At 35.9% G+C, this 23,866-nt stretch overlaps 1 protein-coding gene across 1 annotated transcript in view; it reads right to left on the bottom strand.

The window, feature by feature from the left end:
• The window catches only part of DGKB (diacylglycerol kinase, beta 90kDa), a 329,129-nt gene that overhangs the window by 6,512 nt on the left and 298,751 nt on the right, over positions 1 to 23,866 (bottom strand). Inside the window, exons 24-25 of the mRNA XM_009326094.1 lie at positions 5,671 to 5,791; positions 3,656 to 3,716 (exon numbers count right to left, since the gene is read on the bottom strand). Of these exons, the coding sequence (XP_009324369.1) occupies positions 3,656 to 3,716; positions 5,671 to 5,791 (182 nt within the window). The remainder of the gene's footprint in view (positions 1 to 3,655; positions 3,717 to 5,670; positions 5,792 to 23,866) is intronic.

Below are 23,866 nucleotides of genomic sequence, written 5' to 3'. Positions count from 1 at the left end.
CTCTCGTCTAGGGAGATGCTAGGTGCGTGTGCAATAGAAGATCATAAAAGATGTTAAAAGAAGGACACGACAATTTCTTTAGTACTAAAACTGATAGCAGGAAGGAAAAATCACAGATCACAGCTTCTGGGGAATCACTGCATTGTCTACTCCATCCCCCAGTATTTTCTCAGAGCCCACACCGTCATTTTGGGGGAACATGATCTTTATATGCATGAGAAGGGACCGCTGTCAGCAACTCATGCTACTCATATAAAATGTTTTTCCAGTCAGAAAGGAGAAGTAGCAAAGATAAACTTGTTGATTCCTTCAACAGGAAATAAACTTCCAAGCCTACATGTGCAGCCTGCATCCCGTACATAACAGGAACTTGATGCAGAACTTGTTTGCCTTAATATACATAACAGAACAGCAGAAGAATTTTGATCAGGTTGAAATGGATTTCTTGAAAAATCATTTGCAAAATACTCTCATTTATATCAAAATCTGAAGCAGAAACAGAAGAGGACTTCCGAGCTTAACCACTTGCACCCTAGGCCAGGGTTGATTCAACACCTGCCGATCGTATGAATTTCTTTCTCATTTAGTCTCTGTAATTTTTATAGGTCAGTCCATAAAACTGCTGAACTTAGATGACACTGAAGATCCTGAGATGACAATACCAAAATAAAACGTGTTATTTCAACTTTCTAAAGGACAGTTGGAGAGGGAGGGATAGCACTCTTTTTTTTAACAATAGCTTTCTGGCTAGAGCACCAAAGAATCAAAAACCTGAGGCCCAGCTACTGCATCAAACTGGTGTACATGATCTGTGCAATAGAACAAGGTGCAGGGGTCTCTCCCCTAGAACTAGTGAGATGGTATATCCAAGCAGGCCTGTACTGTGTGGAGATAGTAGCTTCTGCCCTTAAAGCCATATAGCTAGTAAACTAACAAGCGCCTTCCCTCAGCAACCCAACGTGAAATAAGAGGTAGCATGGGAATGGCCCCCATGTCTCAGTGCATGATGTAGGAGCACCAGAATCTTTGTATATGAGCCTCAGTTCCTTGTAAGAGCTAGGGATTTTTTGAAATGTCCTAAAGGGGATATAAAAGAAAAACCGAACTCTCATACGTTTCCTAAGGAACTAAACTCATAGATTTCTTTATCTGATCATCACACTTTTTTCCATTTAAAAACTGGTCATTAATCATTCACTTTCAGGTAATTTTGGGAGAAAACTGCAGTTTTGCCTCTAGAGAAGATAAAAGCTCATGATTCTTGTATTGGTCTCCTCATATATTTTTCTGAAATTTGAGCTCTTGCAGGTTCAAATAATTGGCTACATAGTTGGCTACACATCAGAATTTATTTTGATTTTATGGGTTTTTTTCAGACTGGTTTTGGCTACACATCACTGAGATATCATCCTGATACTTATGCAACCAAATACATTTTGGCTTCCAAAGACCCCTCTGAAGCACACACTTAGAAATCAAATCTTAAACTTTGGTTGAGAGAAAGCTAACATCAATCTTTGTCATTGTCTCAGGAGGAATTCCTAGCTACTTTCCAGCGAACTTCAAGGAAAAACTGTATTGTAGTTAGAATTAGTGGGGAGAGGTTGGACTATACATGTTTTTTCCTTTGTAAGGTGTAGAAAACAGAGTGGGGTACATGTACAATAATGCAAGGAGCAATTGCAATAAATGCGTTAAGCTCCCCAGCAGAGAAAAAACATTTCCTGAAAAATGAATAATATAACATAAAATAATAAGCCTATATCTAAATTCATACATGTGCAGTAGTCTAGACAAATAGATAATGTATTTTTTTCTCAGAGGAAATAAATACATTCAACAGCATGGTTTTCTTATGTAACACAAAGTGTATTCTCTTAACAATGTTATAGCAAAAAGGATGGGTTCCACAGAAAAGTATATGCCATTTCTATCCCCTTTAAAACGGTACTTCAACTGGACAGCAGTAATTATCAGTAATAATTTACTGTTTCCTCAAGGCAGTAATTGAAATGTAAGAACTGTCTCTTTTTCCAGGTTTGTCCTCAACTGTGCAGGCAGCTTCTGCTAGCATTATCAATCAGATAGCAGGGATTTTGCACAGAGCAAGCAATCAAGACAAAAAAAGCACATGTTATTGCCAGCATCCTTCCATAAGTTCTCTTCTGTAATCTGGCAACTGAAAAATTACATGTCTTTTTCTTGAACAAGTAACTGCTGAGTTCAGTACTGTTGCTCTACACTGAGCCATCGCTGTAGAAGAGGTAAAGATAATGATACCTCTTAACTCCGAAAGGTTTCCTGGAATAAATCTCACAAAATCCCCACTGTTCTGCCTTCACACAGTGTGTGTTCACATGGTTCTCCTCTCATTGCAGCATCTGAGCACTTACCATAGAGAATTAGAGTTTAGGCACTTCTCCCCACTGTTCAGCTGTACACCGTGGTGTATCTGGTAAACATGAACTATCACAACCCTTTTCTGTCATCCTAACGCATATATTATCAGCTGCCACGCCTGTTAGCACCTTACTGAAGGTGCTCCCTTTTACTTTTTGCTGTATCTTTTAGTTCTACTACAGACATAAAGCTCATGAAAGTGATCCAGTACCCTGGTTTGGAGAATTACTCCCATCTGTAGTGGGATTTCTTCCTTGTCACACTACTGTTTTGTCATATTTACAAGGTGCAAGGCTACAGCAATTAATCTACTTAGAAACACAGGTCTTCTTTAGGGAAACAAAATTAGTAAAATTGTATATTAAAACATGTTACTAAGACTATATTCAACAATAAAGAGCTTAAATTTCTTCAACATCTTCTCCAAATGCTCGGTTAGCCTCTAATTTATCGGAGAGAGATGAAAACAGAGAGTTCTTAGAGATACACCTTTCTTGTGTTGTCTGTAAACAGTTACTCAAAGAACCTCCTTTGAGAGAGCTCCTCCCGATCCTATCCTATCCTATCCTATCCTATCCTATCCTATCCTGATTGCTGTTTACCTGCCCACACTTCATATGTGTGAGCACTGAAAGAAGACACTAAATAATTTCCTTTATTTCTCCTTTAAACAGTAAGGATTTTTTAAATATTAGTTCTATCATATAATTCAATCAGCACAGTCAAGACTTCAGCTTTAAATAAAGCCTCCTTGGTATGAGCTCTCAAAAGCACAATGGAAAATCCTCCCAAATTTTTAAAGAATAATTGGTTACTTTATACATTTTAGCATCAAAACAAACATTGGGTTTTCCTCAGCAATAGAGACTATAAACCTGATACATCATCATAAATAAATGATCACATTGGGTAAAGGGATGCTGGGACTGCACCTTTTGAGTATTTTCCAAACTTTTGAAATAAATGACTTTTTATTCCATCCTAGCCTGTGGGAAAAACCAGCATGATTGAAAACTGGAAATGCGGTGGGTGTTGAACTATATAATAACAGTGTGTGAAGATGTTACGTAAGTAAATTGAGTTAATGCTGATGACAATGGTTGCTTTTAAACCAAAAGATTCTCTTTCTATCACTGAAGAAGTGAAAGTAAATAAATCAGTTAATATTTCTGACTATTGTAATTTTTGTTACTCATTAAAAAAGTTCCTAATTTTTTTTGTTCAGCTTTCTTCCCAGAGATAACAGTATCCTTACCATGCAAGGAGTCTGCATCCAAGGTTCCCCATCTATCTGCATAGGCAGAGACTTGCTGGTCCTAAAAGGATATATTTCATAGTATAAGAAAAAGTAACTAGACAAAATTGATAAATATATTTATTAAGGAGGTATATATGTGATGGCACACACATATAATCCTGATTTACCCATAAACTTCCATGTAATCTCCAGTATGACCCAACATGCTTACAAAAGTAACCTAGTCACTTAGTAAGCTTAGTCTGATTTTCAACACACAAAGCAAAAACATTGCAAACGTTCACACATCTTGCTAGTAATACACTACTCCCTCACGGGAGAATAGTCTGTAATTTGTGAAATAAAGAGTGAATTACACAAGAACTTCAGGAATAAACCTTATTAACTGAAGAGACAAAGGAACCTCTGCTATTTTTTATAATTTAGACTGACTACTATAAAGGAAATAAGAAGTAAATTTTATCTCTATCATCACCATTTATTAGAAGCGTAAAAGATGTTTTTACGCTTCTGTCTAAATCTAAGTTAGACAGAGCACTCACAGAACATGACAGCTGTACTATATTCGGAGGCTTTAACATACCATGTTATAAATTTAAATTGTTAGTAGAGGGGCACTGATTTTAACATAAAGCTATAGCCAGTGTTCCCTGTCTAGTTTTGGATACCACATTAAGAAAAGTATAGACAAATGAGAAAGAAAAAAAAAAGAAAGATCTTTTCGGGTCTTTTCCAACCCTATATTTCCACATTGTAATAGTTTGCATACAAGACTATTAGAAATAACACGGAGTAGATAAATCTAATAATGGAAAAATGAGTCAACTGAGCACTCATGTTGGTCAATGGAAATTCTGGCTTGGACATTATTTGAAAACAACTAACAGTTCATGGGATTTATCCACTGTTATCCATGGCCATAAGTGAGGGAAGGGAAGAAAGTTCAATGAGCTCTCACTTTATAGGTTTGGAAGGGTTCTGAATATTTTGCAGTTGTGGTCCTGCTGATGTGGGATTATAAAAATTATCTCTTGGTATCCAGAGAAGGTTGGAATGCTTCTGTGATCTTATTTCTCTTCCTCATTCACGTGAGAGAGTACTATTGAAGTCAACATCACCCAGTCCTTGAGGAGAATCTCAAAAATATGCCAGGCACATTGGCAAATCCTACTTATTTTCTTAAAGTTTTTATTGCTGTTCTTCTGTTTTATGCTCATTTGAGGCTTATAATTGTATAGCTTATGATTTTATTAAGATTTTGGAAAATTCTTCCTGAGAATTTCTTCATTGAGGAAGAGTTGACCATCTCTCTCTTTTCCAGTCCTTATCTAATCCAAAAGTTAGAATAATTATTTCCTCCTTGAGTCCTAATCCAAGTTTCCTCTATTGTGAATGTTCTGCTCACTTTTAGCATAGTAAATGATAAAACACAACTAAATTAGCATGCTCTACCATTAGCAGCTTACACATACCAACATATTTATTAATAGTGACTTGTCAGTGTTCAGTAAATAACAAATAAATTAAAAATGGAGCACTTTGACTTCTACAGATCAAAAAAGTGCTTTCCAAATACTAATTACATGCTACTAATGCCTGGTGAGGTATGCATTATAAATGGGTTAAAACATGTCAAAGTAATGGTAAATGACTTTTTGCTCAAAACTGCATGGAGTATATGTCAATAGTAAACCCCAAGATGTTCATGTCTTACTCCTTCTGCTCCAGCTGCTTGACAATATTTCTTCATAGGATGAAATGACAGTTGAATACAACATGTGAAGACTGAATGTAAACACCCTTTTTCTATTTTTTTGACACATTTATAGGAAGGAAGATGTGTGGGTAGAATATGGATGGAATAGATATATTTCATATATAAAAATGATACTTTCACGAGCAATAAGTACAGTAATTATGACTATTAAACTACCAAAGAAAGTGAACCAATAATATATAAAACTTTACTGTTTCATTACAACAGTGCAGTTGCAAATTAAAGCTGCTGATACCTGATGACAACAGATGAGCACTGAGCAAGCCGTCTTCCAGCACTTTTCAGTCCTGTGTATATCTGCCCCATCTCCATGGCTCCTTCCAAACCAACCACTTCCATAAGCTGGTCACTTAGATCTGCAAAAGTTGAAAAAACACATTTTATCTAGACAGCATTTTGACAGTGGTCATCCTGACTAGCAAGAATTGTCAGAATACCAGCTGATAATAAAAGATGTGGAGAACAGAACTGGCAAAAACCATGATTCCTACGAAGCGATTGCAGCTTTAAGGTTGGACACATCTGGGCCTGTTGTCACACCATTCTAAAATATCCTGACCAAAATGATTCTAAAATACAATAATAATCTCAATGGTATATTTTAATACATACATACTGAACAAATAATCTTATTATATGAGAAAATAGGAGACACTCCTTCATTTAGGTTACCTGACACTCACAGGATGAGATGATTGCCGTTTAGAAATTTATGCTGTCCATTGTTTCAACAGATATATAAAATCTGGTAAAGGGAAAGTCAGTGCTCCAGACCCTATCGGATTCTGTTCTACACAATCTTTTCCAGATGATATGTACAACTCTAATTCAGCTTTTGTGTGCATGCATTATTATAGTCTTTAATTGTGAGACCACATATTATTTTTTAACATTGGATCTTAGTCTCAATTAGTGCACAGATTCAATGCAAAAAGGGCAGAAAAAACCCTTATATCAGCAACTATTCATCTAGTTTTCCTGAACTTTGTAGTGCTTGCTTGCACCCAGTTACATATTTTTGTTTCACACTGCTTTTTGATTACATAGCATTTTGGCATTAAACTTCAAAAATATTTAAATAAATACTGTCTCTGGTAAAATAAATATTAGTTTGCTTGACTTCAAGGAGCAAGGACAAATTCTGTATAGAATTGCAGATACAAACAGAGATACAACCAGAAACCTAAACAGTAATATAGCAGTCTGGTTTGAGAAGCAACCAAGCAAGGTAATGAAATATTATCCAGAATCAACTAGGGCGTCTTGTATGAAATGTTTTATATGTTCCTGTTTAAATACATGTTGCCAAGAGCAGATGGACAAGAAAAAGAAACACTTTTTTTTAGCTGTATGTGTGTTTTATACATTGGCTGTTAATATCCAAGTTTCCAAAAGGTACACTATTCGGTGAAGCACAGCAATGACCTAAAATGTTAAAGCCTCTCATCACATTGAAAAAACAAAGAAAGGAGAGCACATTACTCTTTGTATATTTTAAACCCTTCAACCTTTAATGAAGGTAGAATTTCATGCTAATTATCATATCTATGAGGCTAGTCCAAAGTTTCAAAGGGAGTCTTTTCTGTTCACTTCTTTGGGCTTTGAATGAAGGTAATTAACTGAAAGAAGTACTGCGATAAGGGGGGAAAAAAAGTGTTAAAAGCAAATAGGATTTATGGTCTGGATTGTTCTGCTTCTAACCAGAAAATCTGATACTATCCAAAGCCTTAATTTTTCTTCTTATAATTTCTTAATATTCTTTGCTATTTTCATTTTCTCATCACAGTGAAATCAGTTCCGTATAATATTAATGAAGCAAAAATAAACCCTATTCTTTCCTATTAAGGAAAAACAATAAGATGGACAAAAGATTAAAATACACAATATGATTAATTTTAACTATACATTTTAATAGTTTGCATCCCTGTAACACACGTAAACCCAATTTTGTATGTCTGGCTTTCCGCTAAATTGTTTTTCTGTTAAAATGTTTTCCTTAAGTTACTCACTTTTAAACTTAACTCAGATTTAAACAAACTCTGCTTTTCTTGATAGCCATAGGGATTTCCATGGGAGAGTCCTACTCATCTGCAAAAGCTATTATATTATAAAAGCACACAGAATTTTATAGATGTACTAAATTGTTAAAATGTTTCCAGCCAAAGAAAATATCAAATTCCTATTCACTGGGTTATTAGGAAATTATTATTTTTTAAACGGGAGAATAATTAAGAACAGATTTTTATTACTGACAGCTCAGGCAACATATGCAAGATTCAGAATAGTGACATTTGCAGCGATATAAATTTGATGCATCATTTTTCAATAGCTGTGAGATTAGTGCCAGTAACAGCAGGTAACTAAGGGCCAAATCCTGCCCTTTGATCTATACCACACATCTCAAAAAATGTGGTATATTAAACATTGGAAGATGGAACTGAACAATACTCTTATCTACCAAAAAAGTGAAGCCTTTTCAAAAACTTCACATTTGCAGTGGCACATTCCCAAAGTGGGGTTATTTTAGGCCAAATATGAATATTTTTAGAATCAATCTTAAATTAGACATAACCTTCCTTCAGAAGCAGTAAAAACTAAAGCAAATGTAACATGCAATTATCAACTTAGGGTTAGTCCGCGCTCCTGCCCTTGCTAATACATTTGGTGTGATGGTTTTGCATAGTCATATCCATTTCAACAAATCCTTGAGCTATATTGACTTTGATAAGAACTCAGAGTGAGCAAAAGTGGAAAAAGGAGTGTGTATATTTTAGTCCCATTCTTCAAAGATGTTACATGGCTATAGGTACACTGGTTGAATATAAAGGGTCAAGACAGCAATGAATGGATTACATTTGTTCTTAAAAGGTCCCCACCAAAGACTCTGAAAGAGACTAAGCTCTATTCAAAGAGATCAGATCTTCCATTAAATTAAAAAATAGGAAAGGGGAAGTCATTCTTCATTCTGGCGGTAGGTTATCACTGATTTCTCAAAAATATCTGTGCTGGCCTCCATACTGCCCAACATATTCCCCTAAATAATCTGGAAACAGAAGTAGATAGTGAGTTACTGAGGTTTCAATGAAGTAAAGACAAAAGCCAATTATAAAAAAAGTTTTGGTATTTTACAGTACTGAGTAATGGGGCAGTACAAAGGCAGAAAATTCAATACATGCAACTTAATGCCCATGAGGGGAAACAGAGCTAACTACATATATCAGAGCTAACTACATATATGTAGACTGTTATATGCATATATATTACATTTGAAAATAAATATGGTGTGTGTCTGTGTGTATACGTCCATATACACATGTATATTTATTTTGCTGGGCTACAATTAATACTGTCATTCAGGAATTAGGATTATGGAGTTCTGGCTACTTCTATGAAAATATCAGCTCAATGCTCAATAGTGATCAAATAGCATCAACTGTTATGATTGGTACATCCATACATTATGGGAGTTTGTAGTTCCGCCCCACTCAGCAATGCACAGGAAGATATAAAATAACTGGAAACGACAGAGCAACAAACACGGTAACAAAGATGGAACAGCTTCTGTATGAAAATAAATTAGACTAGGACTCTTCAGGAAGTAAGGAAATGAATGGAGGAAAGATGATATAAGCAGAGAAAATAATGAGTGTCATGGAGTAGGTGAAGACAGTACTGTAATTCAGTATTTCTCAAAATACAAGAATTAAGGAGTTTCACAGCACTTCTAGAACAAGCAGGAAATCCTTTTTACGTAATATTTTGTTATACCATGATACCATACTAGATTTCAAAATTCCCTAAATCACAAATTGATACATATTTGGTAGGGTATCTTAATGGAAGAATCACTGTAAGTTTGCCCTCATACTTTATTTCTAATCATGCAATACAGGTTGGTGTTAGAGGTCAGATACTGAGCTACACGAACTTGTGGGTTGACTTAGTATCACTGTTCATGTTGTCTTCTTATCCATCTTATAAATTGTAGACCAGAATAATGAATGCTGCTGATCACTAAACATCATTCATCACTTAAAACAGCTTATAATGTGGACTTTTCCGTGACATGTAACCCAACTGTGCTTGAGACCCAATTCATCAAGTCACTTCTTTTAGATCCTCAAATTATATTCTCAAGTTACACAGCCGTGTGTGCATCTGTGTGTGTCTCTACCGATTATAGAGCAAAAAATATATCTCTTTTTAGGCATGTTGTATTTCTTCTGCGTTCTACAGATTTTATTCTAAAGAGAAAATAATTAATTGGTGACTGTACCGATAAAATTCTCCAAAGCATGCTTCACCTATTATAACCAGTTTTAGGAGGTTTAGGTTTAGGGAACTGAAGGTTAGATTTTCCAAAAGAATTTAGCAGCTAACAGCTAACAACAGCAACTACCAGACACTGAGCAGCTTTTCAATCTAACCACGTCATTTAGTTGCCTAAATGAGAGCTGAAGTCTCATAGGTAAGCTATCATGGAGAGCATCTCAGTACTAGTGCATTAGGAAAGTGTTTTTTGACTGGTGCTTTGGGGTTCTTAAGTCCGTTTGTTCTACTTTAAGCTCTGTGAAAGAGCTGAAGGCTCTCGCTTGTTTTCTATGTGAATGAGCCATTAGAGTGTGTGGGAATGTTTTCACAGCACCATGCCTCTCCTGCCCTCTTCCACAAACCAAAGTACTTCACGTGTCTCCTCACATTAGCCCGGTCAGTAAACAAAGCCAGCTCTCCCAGGGGAGCGCTGCTGTCAGCAGATGGTGACTAGCATGCAGAGGGGCATCTGACCCCTTGCACTCATTCCTGATGAGGAGATAAAGTCACTAGGGAGAGGACTGTCCATTCCTTCCCATCAGGCAGCAGGAGAAAGAGAAGTCCAAACAAAAACTTGCACAAGTGGCAGACAAAACACTGTATGTGAATATAAGCCCTTTATAGCACTTCCCCAAGGCATGAAGAAACACACTTGTAGACTTTAAAGTTTCCCAGTGAAGAATTTACATTATCCATTAGCTTGGCACTAGCTGAACGCTTCAATATGCAAAGCGAACACACAAGAGAAAAACACATTTGGAATTCATCTATGAAGATAAAGCAAGGAAAGCAAAACGGGGAAGGGGGTGGGAAGAAGCATGGTGTGATTAGAAATACTGATTTACATAGAGAACTTTCCCTCTGTAATGGAACTGGTTTTGATATCCAATTTATCTTTGCAATATATAAATATTGCTGTCCTGGAAAGAGATTGAATGACACTATTATAACTTGGGGTTACTGCACTCACTCAGGCACATTTGCATAAAAACACTGTTGGTCAGTGGTAAATCTGTCTCTGGCAGCAGTTTGTCTTCGAAGAAAAGGGGCTCCATGGCTTACTAAGTGTAATCAAACCCTAGTAATCATCACGCTGGAAAATTTTTGGTTCCAGTTAAAATACTGGATAAGAATTTGAAAACTGGTATGATGCCAGAGGATCCTTGAAAAACTCCTGAGCTCAATGCTCTGCACCACATGAATGCTTCAGTATCTCCCTAGAACACGGCATGTATTAAATCTACAGTTACCCATTATGCAGGAATGTGGGGTCACTTCCATATGCAGGGATTGGGACTGCTGTTGTATAAAATGCTAAAAATGTGTTTAATGTCACAGTATTCACCCGATTTCAAATGAACAGCTTTTTCTAGATTCCTGGTTACAAGATATCAGTAAATCAAGAATAATCTGTACATCCTGTTTTTTGTTATGCTTTGCTTTAGAGAAGCTACCTGAAGCTACCTGAGGCATATGCCTCAACGTTTATAATTGTTTATATCTGAGTTGTACCTGGAGGTCCAGATGATGTCAAGGCTCTGTTTTGTTACTGATTCACAGACACATAACAAAAGACAGCTCTTGTCTCCAATAATTTATAATATAGACAAATAAAACAGACAAAGCATCGGGGAAAAATAATACTATTATGTCCATTTTACAAAGTGAAAATTATACACAGACAAGTTTAGGTCCTGCAAAAGGTTTGTTCTCATACACAGCTGGATATATTGTGTGTAGACCTACAAGAGTCATATTATTATTTCTATCACGTAAAGTTAAGCACATGAGTTTGCAGAACTGACCTGGCCAAGATCATATGTGAAGTTTGTGGCAGACAGGAAATAAATGAGCAACTCCTGAATTTTAACCCTTTGCTTTTAAAAGTCTATTCTCCCTCTTAATATTGACTTTGAGGAGATATAGCAAGTCCTACATCTATAGTATTTGACCCAGTTTTGAGTATTTTGCATCACTGAGTTTGCTTGTGAACATTAAAAATCTCAGGTGGCTCCATACATCTATTTCATGCCAGTACTGATTCTCAGCTCACGTCTTGACTTCATTTTTTTTTCCTGTTTTTAAAACAAAACAAAACAAGCTAAGCCTGCCTCTTAGTGTGAAGAAAGGAAGATACATCTTTTTCACCCTGGTGAGAAATTCAGATACGGTGATAATAAATTAAGCAGGTATTTTATATATATAAACACACAATAATGCACACACATTTTATACCTATGTGGCCATACACGCATTCGATACATACCCAAATTTATGCATATGTGAGAAATTCAGTACATTTTTGCTCTACCATCTGAATTGATGATGCACTAAATAGTTTTAATGGGGTAAGAATGCAAGGGTGTTATTTTTGACACTTAAAATGAATGCAATCAATAAAATCCTGTCTCTGCTGAATTCAGTGGCAAAACTCTTACTGACTTCAGTAGGGCCCAGATTTCACCCAGCATCTTGGGTCTTGCATCAGTCTAGCACAGAGACTTCATCCTTAGATGGAATCATTTAACAGATACAGCTCAGCCTACTACTGTGTAATGGATTTTTTGTGTGTATATAATAATCTCCTGACTCTCATTAATCATTGAATGACAAGTTTCCCAAAAAAATAGGAGGGCAAACAAGGAAGAATCAGTCCTTATAATTAAATATTTTATGAAGCTTTTTAAAGTGCACAGAAGGCCTTTGTAAAACTTTTCCTTAAGTGAACTTTTTTTTTTTCCCCCAGCTTACCAGGGGGAAGGAGAGGAGAGTTCTTAATAGAAATGTTTTTGATTAATAGTAAAAGAAGAAAAATAAAAAAAAACCCACTACCTACCCCAGAGCATTCAAATTAAATCACTTCCACCCAAAAACTACTCCCAAATACCAATGTTCAGATGTTCAACATTTGAAACAAGAGGTTTCATCTTCCAGTTTGAGAGATCATTATGGATCAGTCTTTTATGGTAAAGCTTGGCAGACAAAATGTATTTTTTTTTTTTATAGATTTATTCTTTTAATAGTTTGAGGTACAATTGCATTGAACATGCTGCTGCACCAAAAAGCTCCCTATTATTTTAATCTGTATTCTTTTAAAAGTTATTTGTTCAAAAGGATTTCACTGTGTTACTCTTATACCCCCTTCATCCAACAGAACAAAAGCCGTTCTATGAAAGGAGTCTAAACTTGGACAAACCGTAAAAAAAAAAAAGCAAAGTTCCTCTCTGTTTTTATCAAATTTGATTGCTGCAGCTGTTCCCAGTTTCTGTATTTTAAAAATAGCCTTATTCAGTGCCTTGTTGGCTAAAGGCCAGAGTACCATTAGAACATGCTGTACGGAAAACCTCTATTCAGTTACAGATACAGAAATATATTTAAGATCAGTGGGGGTCATCTGCAGCAAACACTTGTATGGGGGAAAATGGAATTTTAATGTGCTTGGACTGCTCACCACTTTTAATAGATATTTAAGAACTTCAAACCGGATATCTTTCTATTTGTATTGGTACTATCATATTACTGAGCATCAGGTACAATACAATATGAACAAGTCAAGATCATTTCAACTAACAAAAATAGATCTAATTCTCAAATTACTCCTTAGTAGTTCTGGCATTCACTTTAAATGGCTCCTAGTAATATTGGATATTTGATTAGCCTATAAAAATGCCACAGCCTAGAAAAGAAAAATACAGTAATATTGATGGAAATGTAGAAATCTGATCAATTAAAACCAGCTTTGATTTGTACATTTCTAAGAGGACTAGCACTAACAGGGGATAAATGTTCCCTTTCTGCAGGGTAGCAAACTCTAATAATGGCATTATCGCTATATTTATCCACCAAAAAGGTTTTTAGTTATCTGCCAGAAAGAAATCTTCATTCCATTTACATGAGTATTAAAACTCTTTTTGATTAAAGTGGTAGTGATTTTGGTCCAGGAGCTCAGAAACCTCCCAAAGATGATCTTCATTCCTCTTTCTCTTCATGAGGACCAATTCCATTTGCTTCCTCTACCATGCTAGTATTTCATGGTGTTTGGAGATCACAGTAGGCAGAACGGATACTGGTTTGAACAGCAGCAATTTTTAGTTATTAACCAAGAGCCTAACCCCAGGAAAGTATTCTGAAAATCAACGAGATGTATCATAGATCACTTTTAGCCATTTCTGATGGTCTAGAATGCCTGCATTGAAGTATTCGAGGTTATGTATTTCTACTGCAGCTGGGGGAGGAGTCTTCAGCATGGCAGATATCTCCAAGGTCGTTATTTGGATAGGTACTAACAGGAAGGAAAACACAGCAGTGATGACATCAATATAGTCTACATGAGCTTGCTGAGTCCCCAAGCTGGTTGGCCTCCTAAGTTTCTGTGCCCTCACTCTCTCAGTACCTGGGTTAATTTAATTAAATAAATGCTACAATCACACTTTGGATTCCAGTTTCAATTACAAACATTGTTCACACCTTCTCTTTGTACAGAAGGAGCATCAGGCAATTGAATGAAGTCAAATCCAGTGAACTCTGGGGCAGGTATCTGTATCGTCTAAGTAAATCAGACAATCTTCCTAAACTTCCTGCAGCCAGTGAAAGTAAGGAAGCTTTGATTTAGTTCCCCAATAAACTAAATGTGTTTGGTGTTGTCCGAGGTGGCCTAGGATTTCCAGGACATTCACAAAGGACTGACAAGCCTGACACAGGAGCAACAGAAGAAGCAGATGAAAGGATGGTATCTTGAGAGGAACTCTAATGGTGTTAGGAACTTATATATGGAGAGCTGAAGAAAGCTCAGAGTTTTCTCCAGGCAGTGATTCAGAGGAAGAGTCTAAGAGGTCTGGTTTTCTGGAGTAGCATGTTTTTCTCTGTTATCACCAAGAGGAATCCTGGGAGACAAGCTAGCATGCTCGGTCAACTTAGCAGTGTGTCTAAAGCTAACTTTCTGCTAAATCTACCACCCCAACATTACCACATGTGTTGGCTCCTTTGTGGAGGCTAAGGCCTGCTGAAGTGATACATCCTCTACTTACTCATTGTTTGATGGGATACAGGTGTACTTGCTACCTCCAGGACTAAGCTCCAAGTATGCGAGCAGATTTTCCCAATGCTTATTTTCCTTGAATTTGTTCTGTTCTCATAATTTGCCATTGTGGGTTTTGGTCTCTGCTATCTAACCTAGTTACAAACAAGCAATTGCAGATATTTTTCTTCCTATCTGAACTACACGCATTGTTAAAAATTCAGTATTTTTTGTGCTATTAGTGGTTTACAAGAAGATAGTTCTGGGATATGAAGAAACCTTTGTTACTGGAGAAACCAAAGGGGAAAGTTACCTCTAATAGTGCTGCAAGAAAAAGAAATGTCTGCTTTGATGTGCTTTACATGGAAAGACATTTCAAAGGATCACAAAGAAAGCAAAAATAAATTTCTTATTATACCTTTCAATATTTTAAGTATTGACTGACATCAAACCACTTTTCAATAGCTTTACTCAACAGTTATTTACAAGACACATCGGAAAAGGTATTTCCATAACCATGATCAAGACAACTACAGAACAGTTCCAAATTTATTCTCAAGGACAAAAAGACCAGAGTCAGCTACAAGTATCACAGTAGTGAGTAATAACTCAAGTTATTTTTAGTGCTCTGGTCCTGAACAGTATCAAATAGAAAAAACAAACTTTATTTCATTCCAAACAAGAAAAGACAACTTACAAACAAAACTGGATCTGGCTAGAATTTATTTGGTTATGATGTTCTGCCACAAGTTGAAAGCCACAATCTTTTACTAAAAAATGATCTGAACACACACTGTTCAGCTAAAACACCACTCATGATGTTTCAGGTATCGGAGAAATACAGAAGCAAAGTCCTTGCCCAGAGCTAACTCTTCCTGAGATCCTGAGCTGAAAATCTATACTGAAATGTGGAGCCTTACTGAATTTATCTTTAGAGAGATTTGACATGGTAAGAAAAATATATCCTCATGGAGTTTAATGCAAAATAGGAGACTTAGAAAACGAAGGGAATGATTCTCATCTTATTTTCATTCTCATTTTTCACTCTCATTTTTATTCTGAATGATGGAGAGCAAGACAAAGTGCATGAGAAACAGATAAAGAGATCAGACTTGTATGAATACACGTGCATTTTAGTTGTTTTCAGACTGGACTATGCTAAACCCGAATATGGCAATCCTACTCTGAATAGTACTCATCACATCTGGAGTGTGTGTGAGTGATCTTTCTTCCTGAAAGAAGTTCTGCCGTAATTCCTGACCAGCTATGTTCAGACAGTTCCAGAGGGTGGACAAGCCTCCTGGTTATTTACTGGCATTGTGATAGGGTGGCACTTCAGGAAAGGTTTTTTTACTTTCGAACTTCACTAATTCATCTTCATTATGTATCTTTGTTTAAATTCCTTTTCTAGGCATTGGGGCCAAAACTGAAATAGTACGTATACAGGATTACTCTTTTTCAGTTCAGACACATGAACTTGAGAAGGTCCTGGGGTTAATTTAGTGCGTGGAATTCTAGATGGGCCATGCTGTTGTGTTGTTTATGTCGTTAGTTCTACTGTATGTGCTATTTACACAATATATGCCATATATTGTTTGGCAATACTTGTAGGGAGAGTTAATATCCTTCATCATGCCAACTGATACAGAAGGAAAAGACACCTTTCAGGCTGACAAGTCCTGCCTCCAGTCCAAAACAGACGGAGCAAACCTCAAACTGAATTTGAGTTTGGAGCAATCATTCTGGGTTTATTTTCATTTTACTAATCAATGACACACTGGAAAGTAAGGGTGGGAGGGTTGCTTTTTGGTTACATATGGAAATTAATCTGGAAGGACAGAGGATTGTTCATTAATATTTTGGAATTTTCACCTTCCAGGTTACTTTAAACAAATGGCTATGAGACAAACTTTTAAAGGACCTTAATTTTGGTGTCTGCCTTACAAGTCATTTAAGCATGGGTATTCAGTGATATCAAATGGACTGCATGCATGTTTCAAGCATGACTGTTAAGCGCTCTGTTTATTCAGGCCTATCTCTATGGTAACTACTTTATAGTACATGATTTCAGAATGCTAATTATAAAGCAATATAAATAAGGTTGTGTACAACAAACAGGTTTGCATTTACATATTTGAGGCGTCTGAAAATTCAGCCTTACTTGTATAATATAATGTGTGATTGATTTTGTAAAATATTTTGCATCGTTGTCGTTCATGCATGGTAATAGTAGCTGAATTTTCTTTTCTGTAACACTACTTTGCACTAGGATCAGCAGCACAACGGGACTGCAATATACTATGGGAATTAAAGAAAGTAGAAGATGCAGGTGCACTAATAAATGGGTGGCCTTTGGATTACAGTATTTATGTGTGCTATGCCGAGTTAAACAGAAACCTAAATGTTACACATAAGAAGTGGTACAACAAGAATATCTGTGTTGGGGGACTGAACTGGCATGGCTAACACCTCCAGTGCCAGGTGCAAAGGAAATTTCAGTACAGCTTGAGTAATTTTGACTGCTAGCATCTGTATATATTGGATTATCTCTGCTCTTCCCTCCATATTCCACTAGAATATTTGTATTATACATCTGGCTTTAGATTCTAGCATAGCGAAAGACAGGTTGTAATCCTTCCATTCCTGGATCTTAGCCTCATTTTTTTTTATTTGGTCTTGCTTTTCATAGAAGCATAAGGCCAGAGTTACTAGTATTTTCTAACTGTATGGTTAAAGAAAATGAGCATTTTTCCCTGGGAAAGAAAGAAAGAAACATTAAAGGAAGAATCGTACCTTTGATCTATGTAAAGCTGATCAAAATGCCTGTAGAGAACACTTTTCCTCTCTAAGATACTAAAAGTGGACTAAAACTTCACATTTCTCTGAGAATGTCCCCTCTTCTGAGAAATTCTAGATTTTCATGTAAAGTCACTTTTTAAAAATCAACCTTCAAAATAAAATGAAAATTTTCATTTCAAGTTCAAATGACATACCTGATTTATAGAAATATTGATGATATTTGGCAGAAGACTTAAAATACTTGAAAGAACAAGACAGCTGGCTGAAATGATTGCTAAAACCAGTCACTCGTTATGTACTCATTGAAGTCCAATCCTAATAATCTTTGAAATATGTGAAATTCTGACAGAGTCCATTGAGACCATGATCTACTGTATTAAGTGGCTCAGGCTCAATCTTATATTTCTTAATTAGGCAAAGATTTTAGGAATCAATTGTTGTATAAAGCTGAAAACTTACAAAAACTACCAGTGATCATGTTAGTTCAGGTGGAAGTCAATGGCCTCATCACCATTACCATGACATGGATGAAAGCTGAAGCTGTTCCCAAGAAAGGACTGGGAAGAGAAGGAAAAAAAACCAACAACCAACAACAACAAAAGCACAAACCAGAAATATGGAAATATAAGAATAGTGCTTGTATTCTGGCATAACAAAATCTACTCATGTTGGTGCACTGTTAACGCGTCTGAACCACAGCTCTCCATGTTTTATTTGTCCAGCACTTTTAACAAGACCCACATTTCTATCCAAGACAGGGAAAAAAAGTCATCAATAGTACAACTGGACATATTGAGCTTTGAAGGAATTTCTTCAGAAATGTTTGTGGAAAACTATTTCTTTCTATTGGCAATTTAAAATCACCTCCTTCCATCCCCAGCCACTGATTAAACCTCTTGAATACGTCTAATGAGTAATTTAAAAAAGGAAAGGACGAATTATTTTAAGTCTACACTTCTCTGGGAATTGGGAGTTTGTTTCACCACATTGTAAATTATCTTTGCTAACTTCTAACAAGGTGCGACAAAAATGCAATAAATACAAATAAATCCACAGGGAAGAGACTCAAAAAACATTACAAAAGCTTGATTTTAGAAAAAAAAATGCTATAACAAATTTGCAATCCCTAGTTACTCATCTTTTCTTGTTACTTCAGTTCTAATGCCAAATTCCTTCATTATTTTTTGACCTGATATGAAACACCATCTGGCAAAAGCATGTTGCAATTCTACATAAATGAAATAATTGGATGTTTGCTTTAAAATCTATTTCATAAATAAGTATTATTATACATTAGCAAAACTTATTTCATTCCATTTCTGGGCTGTATTGCTGAGCTATGACTTTTTGTGTGCCTACAGGACCTGGGATTCCCAGGCAGTCTTGCATCTAGTGCTAGGCAGTCATGAGCCTGATGAGCTTCCACAGTCATACAGTATCAGATGCATATGTCCATATGTTTCATTTGTATTTATTGTATGCATTATTATTATTATTATTGCTACTACTGTTAGACAAGGGTAGTGCCACAGACTCATCAGAATCACCGCCCTGTAGGAAGAGATCACAGCCTAAGGGTCCTGACGGATCTGCGGCAACAGTTTACAAACCATACGGCTGACGTGGTTATCTTATAATAGGCCAAATGGCTGTGGTTATTCAGGAGCCATTTCAAAAGCGGATCAGGTGTCCGTCGTGAGATATCTCAATCACACTTCAAAACATCTTTAGAATAATTCTGGCCAGCCAATTACTTTCAATCTACTACCGCAAAGCTGTCGAGGTCTGAGGAGATCATCCTATTGCTGGAGTCCTATGGATGGACTTTTGTGTCTGCACAGTCTCATTTGCTAGTCTGGGGGATCTTCTGCAGCGTGCACACCTCCCGAGGCATACATCACGGGAGGAATCAGGCCAGAAGAGACAAAGAAGTCATTGATTAATTGGATACAAGTTACAACGTTGCTCCTCGACAAGTTATGACAAGCGTGGATTAATAGTGAAAAACAAAATATTTGCTAGTGATGAAAAGCGGTATACAAAACAGCAGTTGGTCGTGAGCAAACATTTTGCAACTATAAAGACCCAGCTGCTTTGGCTGACTAAAATGAAAAGGAACAATGCTTTAGGGGTTGTGAAAGAAGATCTCACAACGGATGGATTATATGGAAAAAAAGACTTATAAAGCATGAACACTCAGAGTCCTCTTTTCATCCGTTTATAATATATCTAATTTCTTTGAGTCATGAGTCCTAGGTTAAGTGTGCCATGCACTAAATGAAAACCTGTTCACAGACTTTGAAACCAGTTTATTCTGTATGCCTGTTTTTGCCTTTCATTAAATATTCATTTATTGATATTAGACTTATGAAAAATTTAATCTTCCCCTCTATGAACAGGAGAAATTAAAGGAAAAGGGAGTTCATCCAGGTTTATAGGTATGTGTGATACAGCTTGTGATATTTCCAGAAAACGACAACAATATCAGGAATCAATGAAAAAAAAAGTCTTGTGCATCACCTAAATATTTAACTACAATATCAGCTTATGTTAATCATATTTCAGGAGTTGGGTTGAACATGTTGTAATTGTGCCATCAACCCACATGAATCAAAGCTTTATTTAATAACTGTAAAAGCTGCCATTTGCTACTTTTAAAATATCTCATTTCTCACGGCCTTTACTTGATAATGGTCACTAGAGTTACAAAATGCTAAAAATATCAGTGTTCTTGAAAATCTTATTTGAGTTCTTACTGCAGAAGTTGAAACATCTGTAACAGTGTATGGCAGTTATCAGCTTCTTACAATTTCTGGCAATGTTCAGTTAAAAAGGCTTTAAAAAGTGCAAGTAAAAACATTAGTGTTTTGACTACTTGTAAGAAACTGTTTTGTATACAATTAATATAAAGGGAACTGCCAAGTCAATCTGAGCTTAAAATTCAGGGGTTTGTGTTATTTTTATTTTATTTATTTTTGAATTTGTAAAAAACCAGAAACAAACCCCCACGCTGTTGCAAAACCTAATACCAATTGAATATTCCAGGTATTTTATTTTAATTAAAACAGAAACATATTGTTAAATTCAACAGATACACAAAATAATAAACAAGCAAGAGCAGAAACATCCCTATACAGTTAATATTTGTAAAACCCAGCTAAGATTCCTCATCCTGATTTATGCAAGGAACAGTCAAACAAAACCAAACTCTAAGAACAAGTGTTCTCTCAATAGCAAGCATAGAGAAAGTTCAACAAAAGTTTGACTCAACTCATATTCAGATATAATGAGAACTGGACCCAGTCCTAAATCTGTTGAATAAATGGAAAAGTATCCTCTCAGAGTAAAATAAAATTAATCAATGCTATTTTGGTTATAGCATAAAAAACAATAAAACAAAAACAAAGAGGAAGATAAAAGGAGAGCAGTGAGGGAAAACAGAGTTAATTGCTAAGTTTTGAGATATTTTTTTCCATCATATGTTTTCTTCCAAAATATCCTGGAATATGACATTGCCAATGCTAATTCCCAGTGCTTAAACAGTTCTTTATATCATCAAAGCACAGTATACACACACTGAAGTTCATGGCACTTATCATGGAAAATACAATGTACAACACTATACGAGTCCAGAAAACTGTGGTCTTCACAAGAGGACTGAATTAAGGTTAGACTGTCTGAATGCTGGCATTTGCTATGTTTTGAGTTCTAAGTCTGTAGCCTTAAGATTGTTCTTTTAACTTACTTTTTATGGTCAGTGTACATAAAACACTTCATAAAGTAAATTTACAGAATTTTCCACATGCATATACAATAAACATTTTATATAAATTTTATGTTTATCTAATCCTACTACTTGTCATTTCTTTTCAATTACATTTTTAATCTTTTAATTGGCAAAAGCTGTTGGTTAAAATTTTAATTAAAGCTTTATCAAACTGAAATTACTTTTTTGCTCAGCCCCCATCACACAGATTTTTCTTGCTGCAACACTTCAGCTGTAAAGGCTAAGACAAAGACTGCCTATTGTTTTCCCCATTTCACGAAGTAAGACCATATTTTGAGGTTGTATCATAGGAATTATGACTACTGCTAATAATATGAAGTATAGATCTTTATTTGGGATCTGCTCCAAAGCCTGCCAATTCTGTGGGAATAAAATAACCACCATGTGTTTGGTATCTTAACTTCCTAAATGGATGTAATATCAGATGAGTTGTGTAGAAATTATCACTTAAAGACTTTAATTTTATTTTTATCTAAATATTAATTGCAGAGTGACAAAGACACAGGGAGAAAAGTCAGGGGTTTTGAATTCCATATAACTGCTATGTAACTTCAGGAAAGCCACCATATCCCATTTACAGCCCTGGTCCAATTGTACCTATTAACAGAACTGTTGAGACTTGCTATAGGTCTGGTTTCTTCTGGATCTCATGGGAATGGGGAAACCTTAATTTATATACATTCCCACAAAATTTTCCAATAGGTCTGGTTTCACACATGAAACCAATGATCAGCTGTGATCATCAACGAAGCACTGAGCAGACTGCGAGCTCTCCAGGGCATGGATTGCTTTTTTTGTTTGCGCAGTACTCTGTTCCCTGTAACTCCGCTATCTGATTAGGCTCCTTAGGAGGTACTGGAATATACATAAATAATAAGCAAGAGGAGACAATTAAGAAAAATAATAATTGCCACTATTAATCCAAGAGATTAAGATGTAAACTGCACACTTTGTATTGCACTGCTGACTCCCAAGGGAGGTTTGTCAAAGAGAACATACACGCATGCACGCACTAGGCAGTATCCCTGAACAGTGCTCCCTCCCCAGTTCAGCAGAAATTCCACCCCAGTGCAGACTGATGATTTACTTTGTATTTTCCTTGGCTGGCTTGTGAAGTGTTCCTCACTTCAGCTCAGTCACTCAGCCTTCTTGCAAATGCCAGCTTATTTTTCACAACTGTTTTTTCCATCCATGGGGATTTTAATAGGCATGAATGAGTGAATGAGGGCAGTTATGAAGGAAATTCATAGTATGAAGGAAAACCTTGAAATTCAGTTATTAATTGGGCACCCAGGCTTCACATCTTTTTCAAGCTGACTAGTCCCTGCTCATTTGGACAATGCCAATGATGTCTTTCTAGGCTGACCATCATAAAGCCACTTGTATACAGTAGCATGGCTTTTCTCCGGGCTTGTGAGGGTGCCTGCAGCTCAATAGGACTATTCACATGAACAGATGTTACTCAATGTGAATACTGGTTGCAGAATTAAGCCTGTCCTTGCTCTTCCTCTTGCTACAAACATCAGCTGCTCAGACATCCAGGCTCTTTTTTTTTTTATGGCTCTTTGCCATACACAAAGCATGTAGATGACAACTTTTGTAATTTAAAAAAAAAATCCTCCTATCTTCCATTAGCACTTATATAAACTAATATTTATATACTCCTCCATATAGTTCCTTGTATGGATGATGATAAAAAAATTAAAGTCCAGTTAGCTGTTTGGCATGATATTTTGTGGCTTTCACAGATAAACAGAAACCTCTATCTGGTCATTTTAAAGTATATACTTGAATGGATATAGAAGCATGTTGGACCAACACTGAATTTTTATTTTCATACCATGCAACAAAAGCTGATAAATCTAGATTATGTTTGGCTTGATACATTTTATTTTCATCCCAACACAATTATTGTCCATACCAAATTAAATATATCATTTAAAAGTATGTAAAACAGTCTTAATCATTGAAAAAACCCTAAGAATTATTATTTAGACAGACACAACTGTAATATTTATCAAATTTTAATATTAAATATTTCATAATATTTCCTTATCTAACTGTCCTCCTCAGTTTTAACCAAACTGTGACTGTTACAATCTAAATTCACATTTGGTGTAAGACACTCCAACTTAAGACCTGAAATTATGAGTGTTACGCTTGCTTGTAGAAATAGATTAAACATCCTGTTTGAAAATGAACAGTAATAATACTTCCCATGCTTATTGCCCTCTTATTTGAAAACTGAAGGCATTTTATTTAGCATTTTACTTTTAGGTGATGGCCAAAACCGATTGTTGATATTAGTATCTTTTTGACCGTTTATATTTTTAAATCTCTCCAACTTGATTCTGTGCTGAAAGCACAGCTAAGGCTCAGAAATAAGTTAGAAAAGGTATAAAAAGATCCTTTGATAATGAAAAAGAAAAATACCTGAAGAGAGCGAGCTTCACAAGTAGCAACTATATAACCAGGTTTTAAAGACCCAATCAGGCTTGTGGGGCTTGTTTTTGTTTG

The sequence above is a fragment of the Pygoscelis adeliae genome, unplaced genomic scaffold (genome assembly GCF_000699105.1).
Source record: "Pygoscelis adeliae isolate BGI_AS28 unplaced genomic scaffold, ASM69910v1 Scaffold15, whole genome shotgun sequence".
NCBI classification, from domain to species: Eukaryota; Metazoa; Chordata; class Aves; order Sphenisciformes; family Spheniscidae; genus Pygoscelis; species Pygoscelis adeliae.
This window is presented reverse-complemented; position numbering and strand designations above follow the sequence as displayed.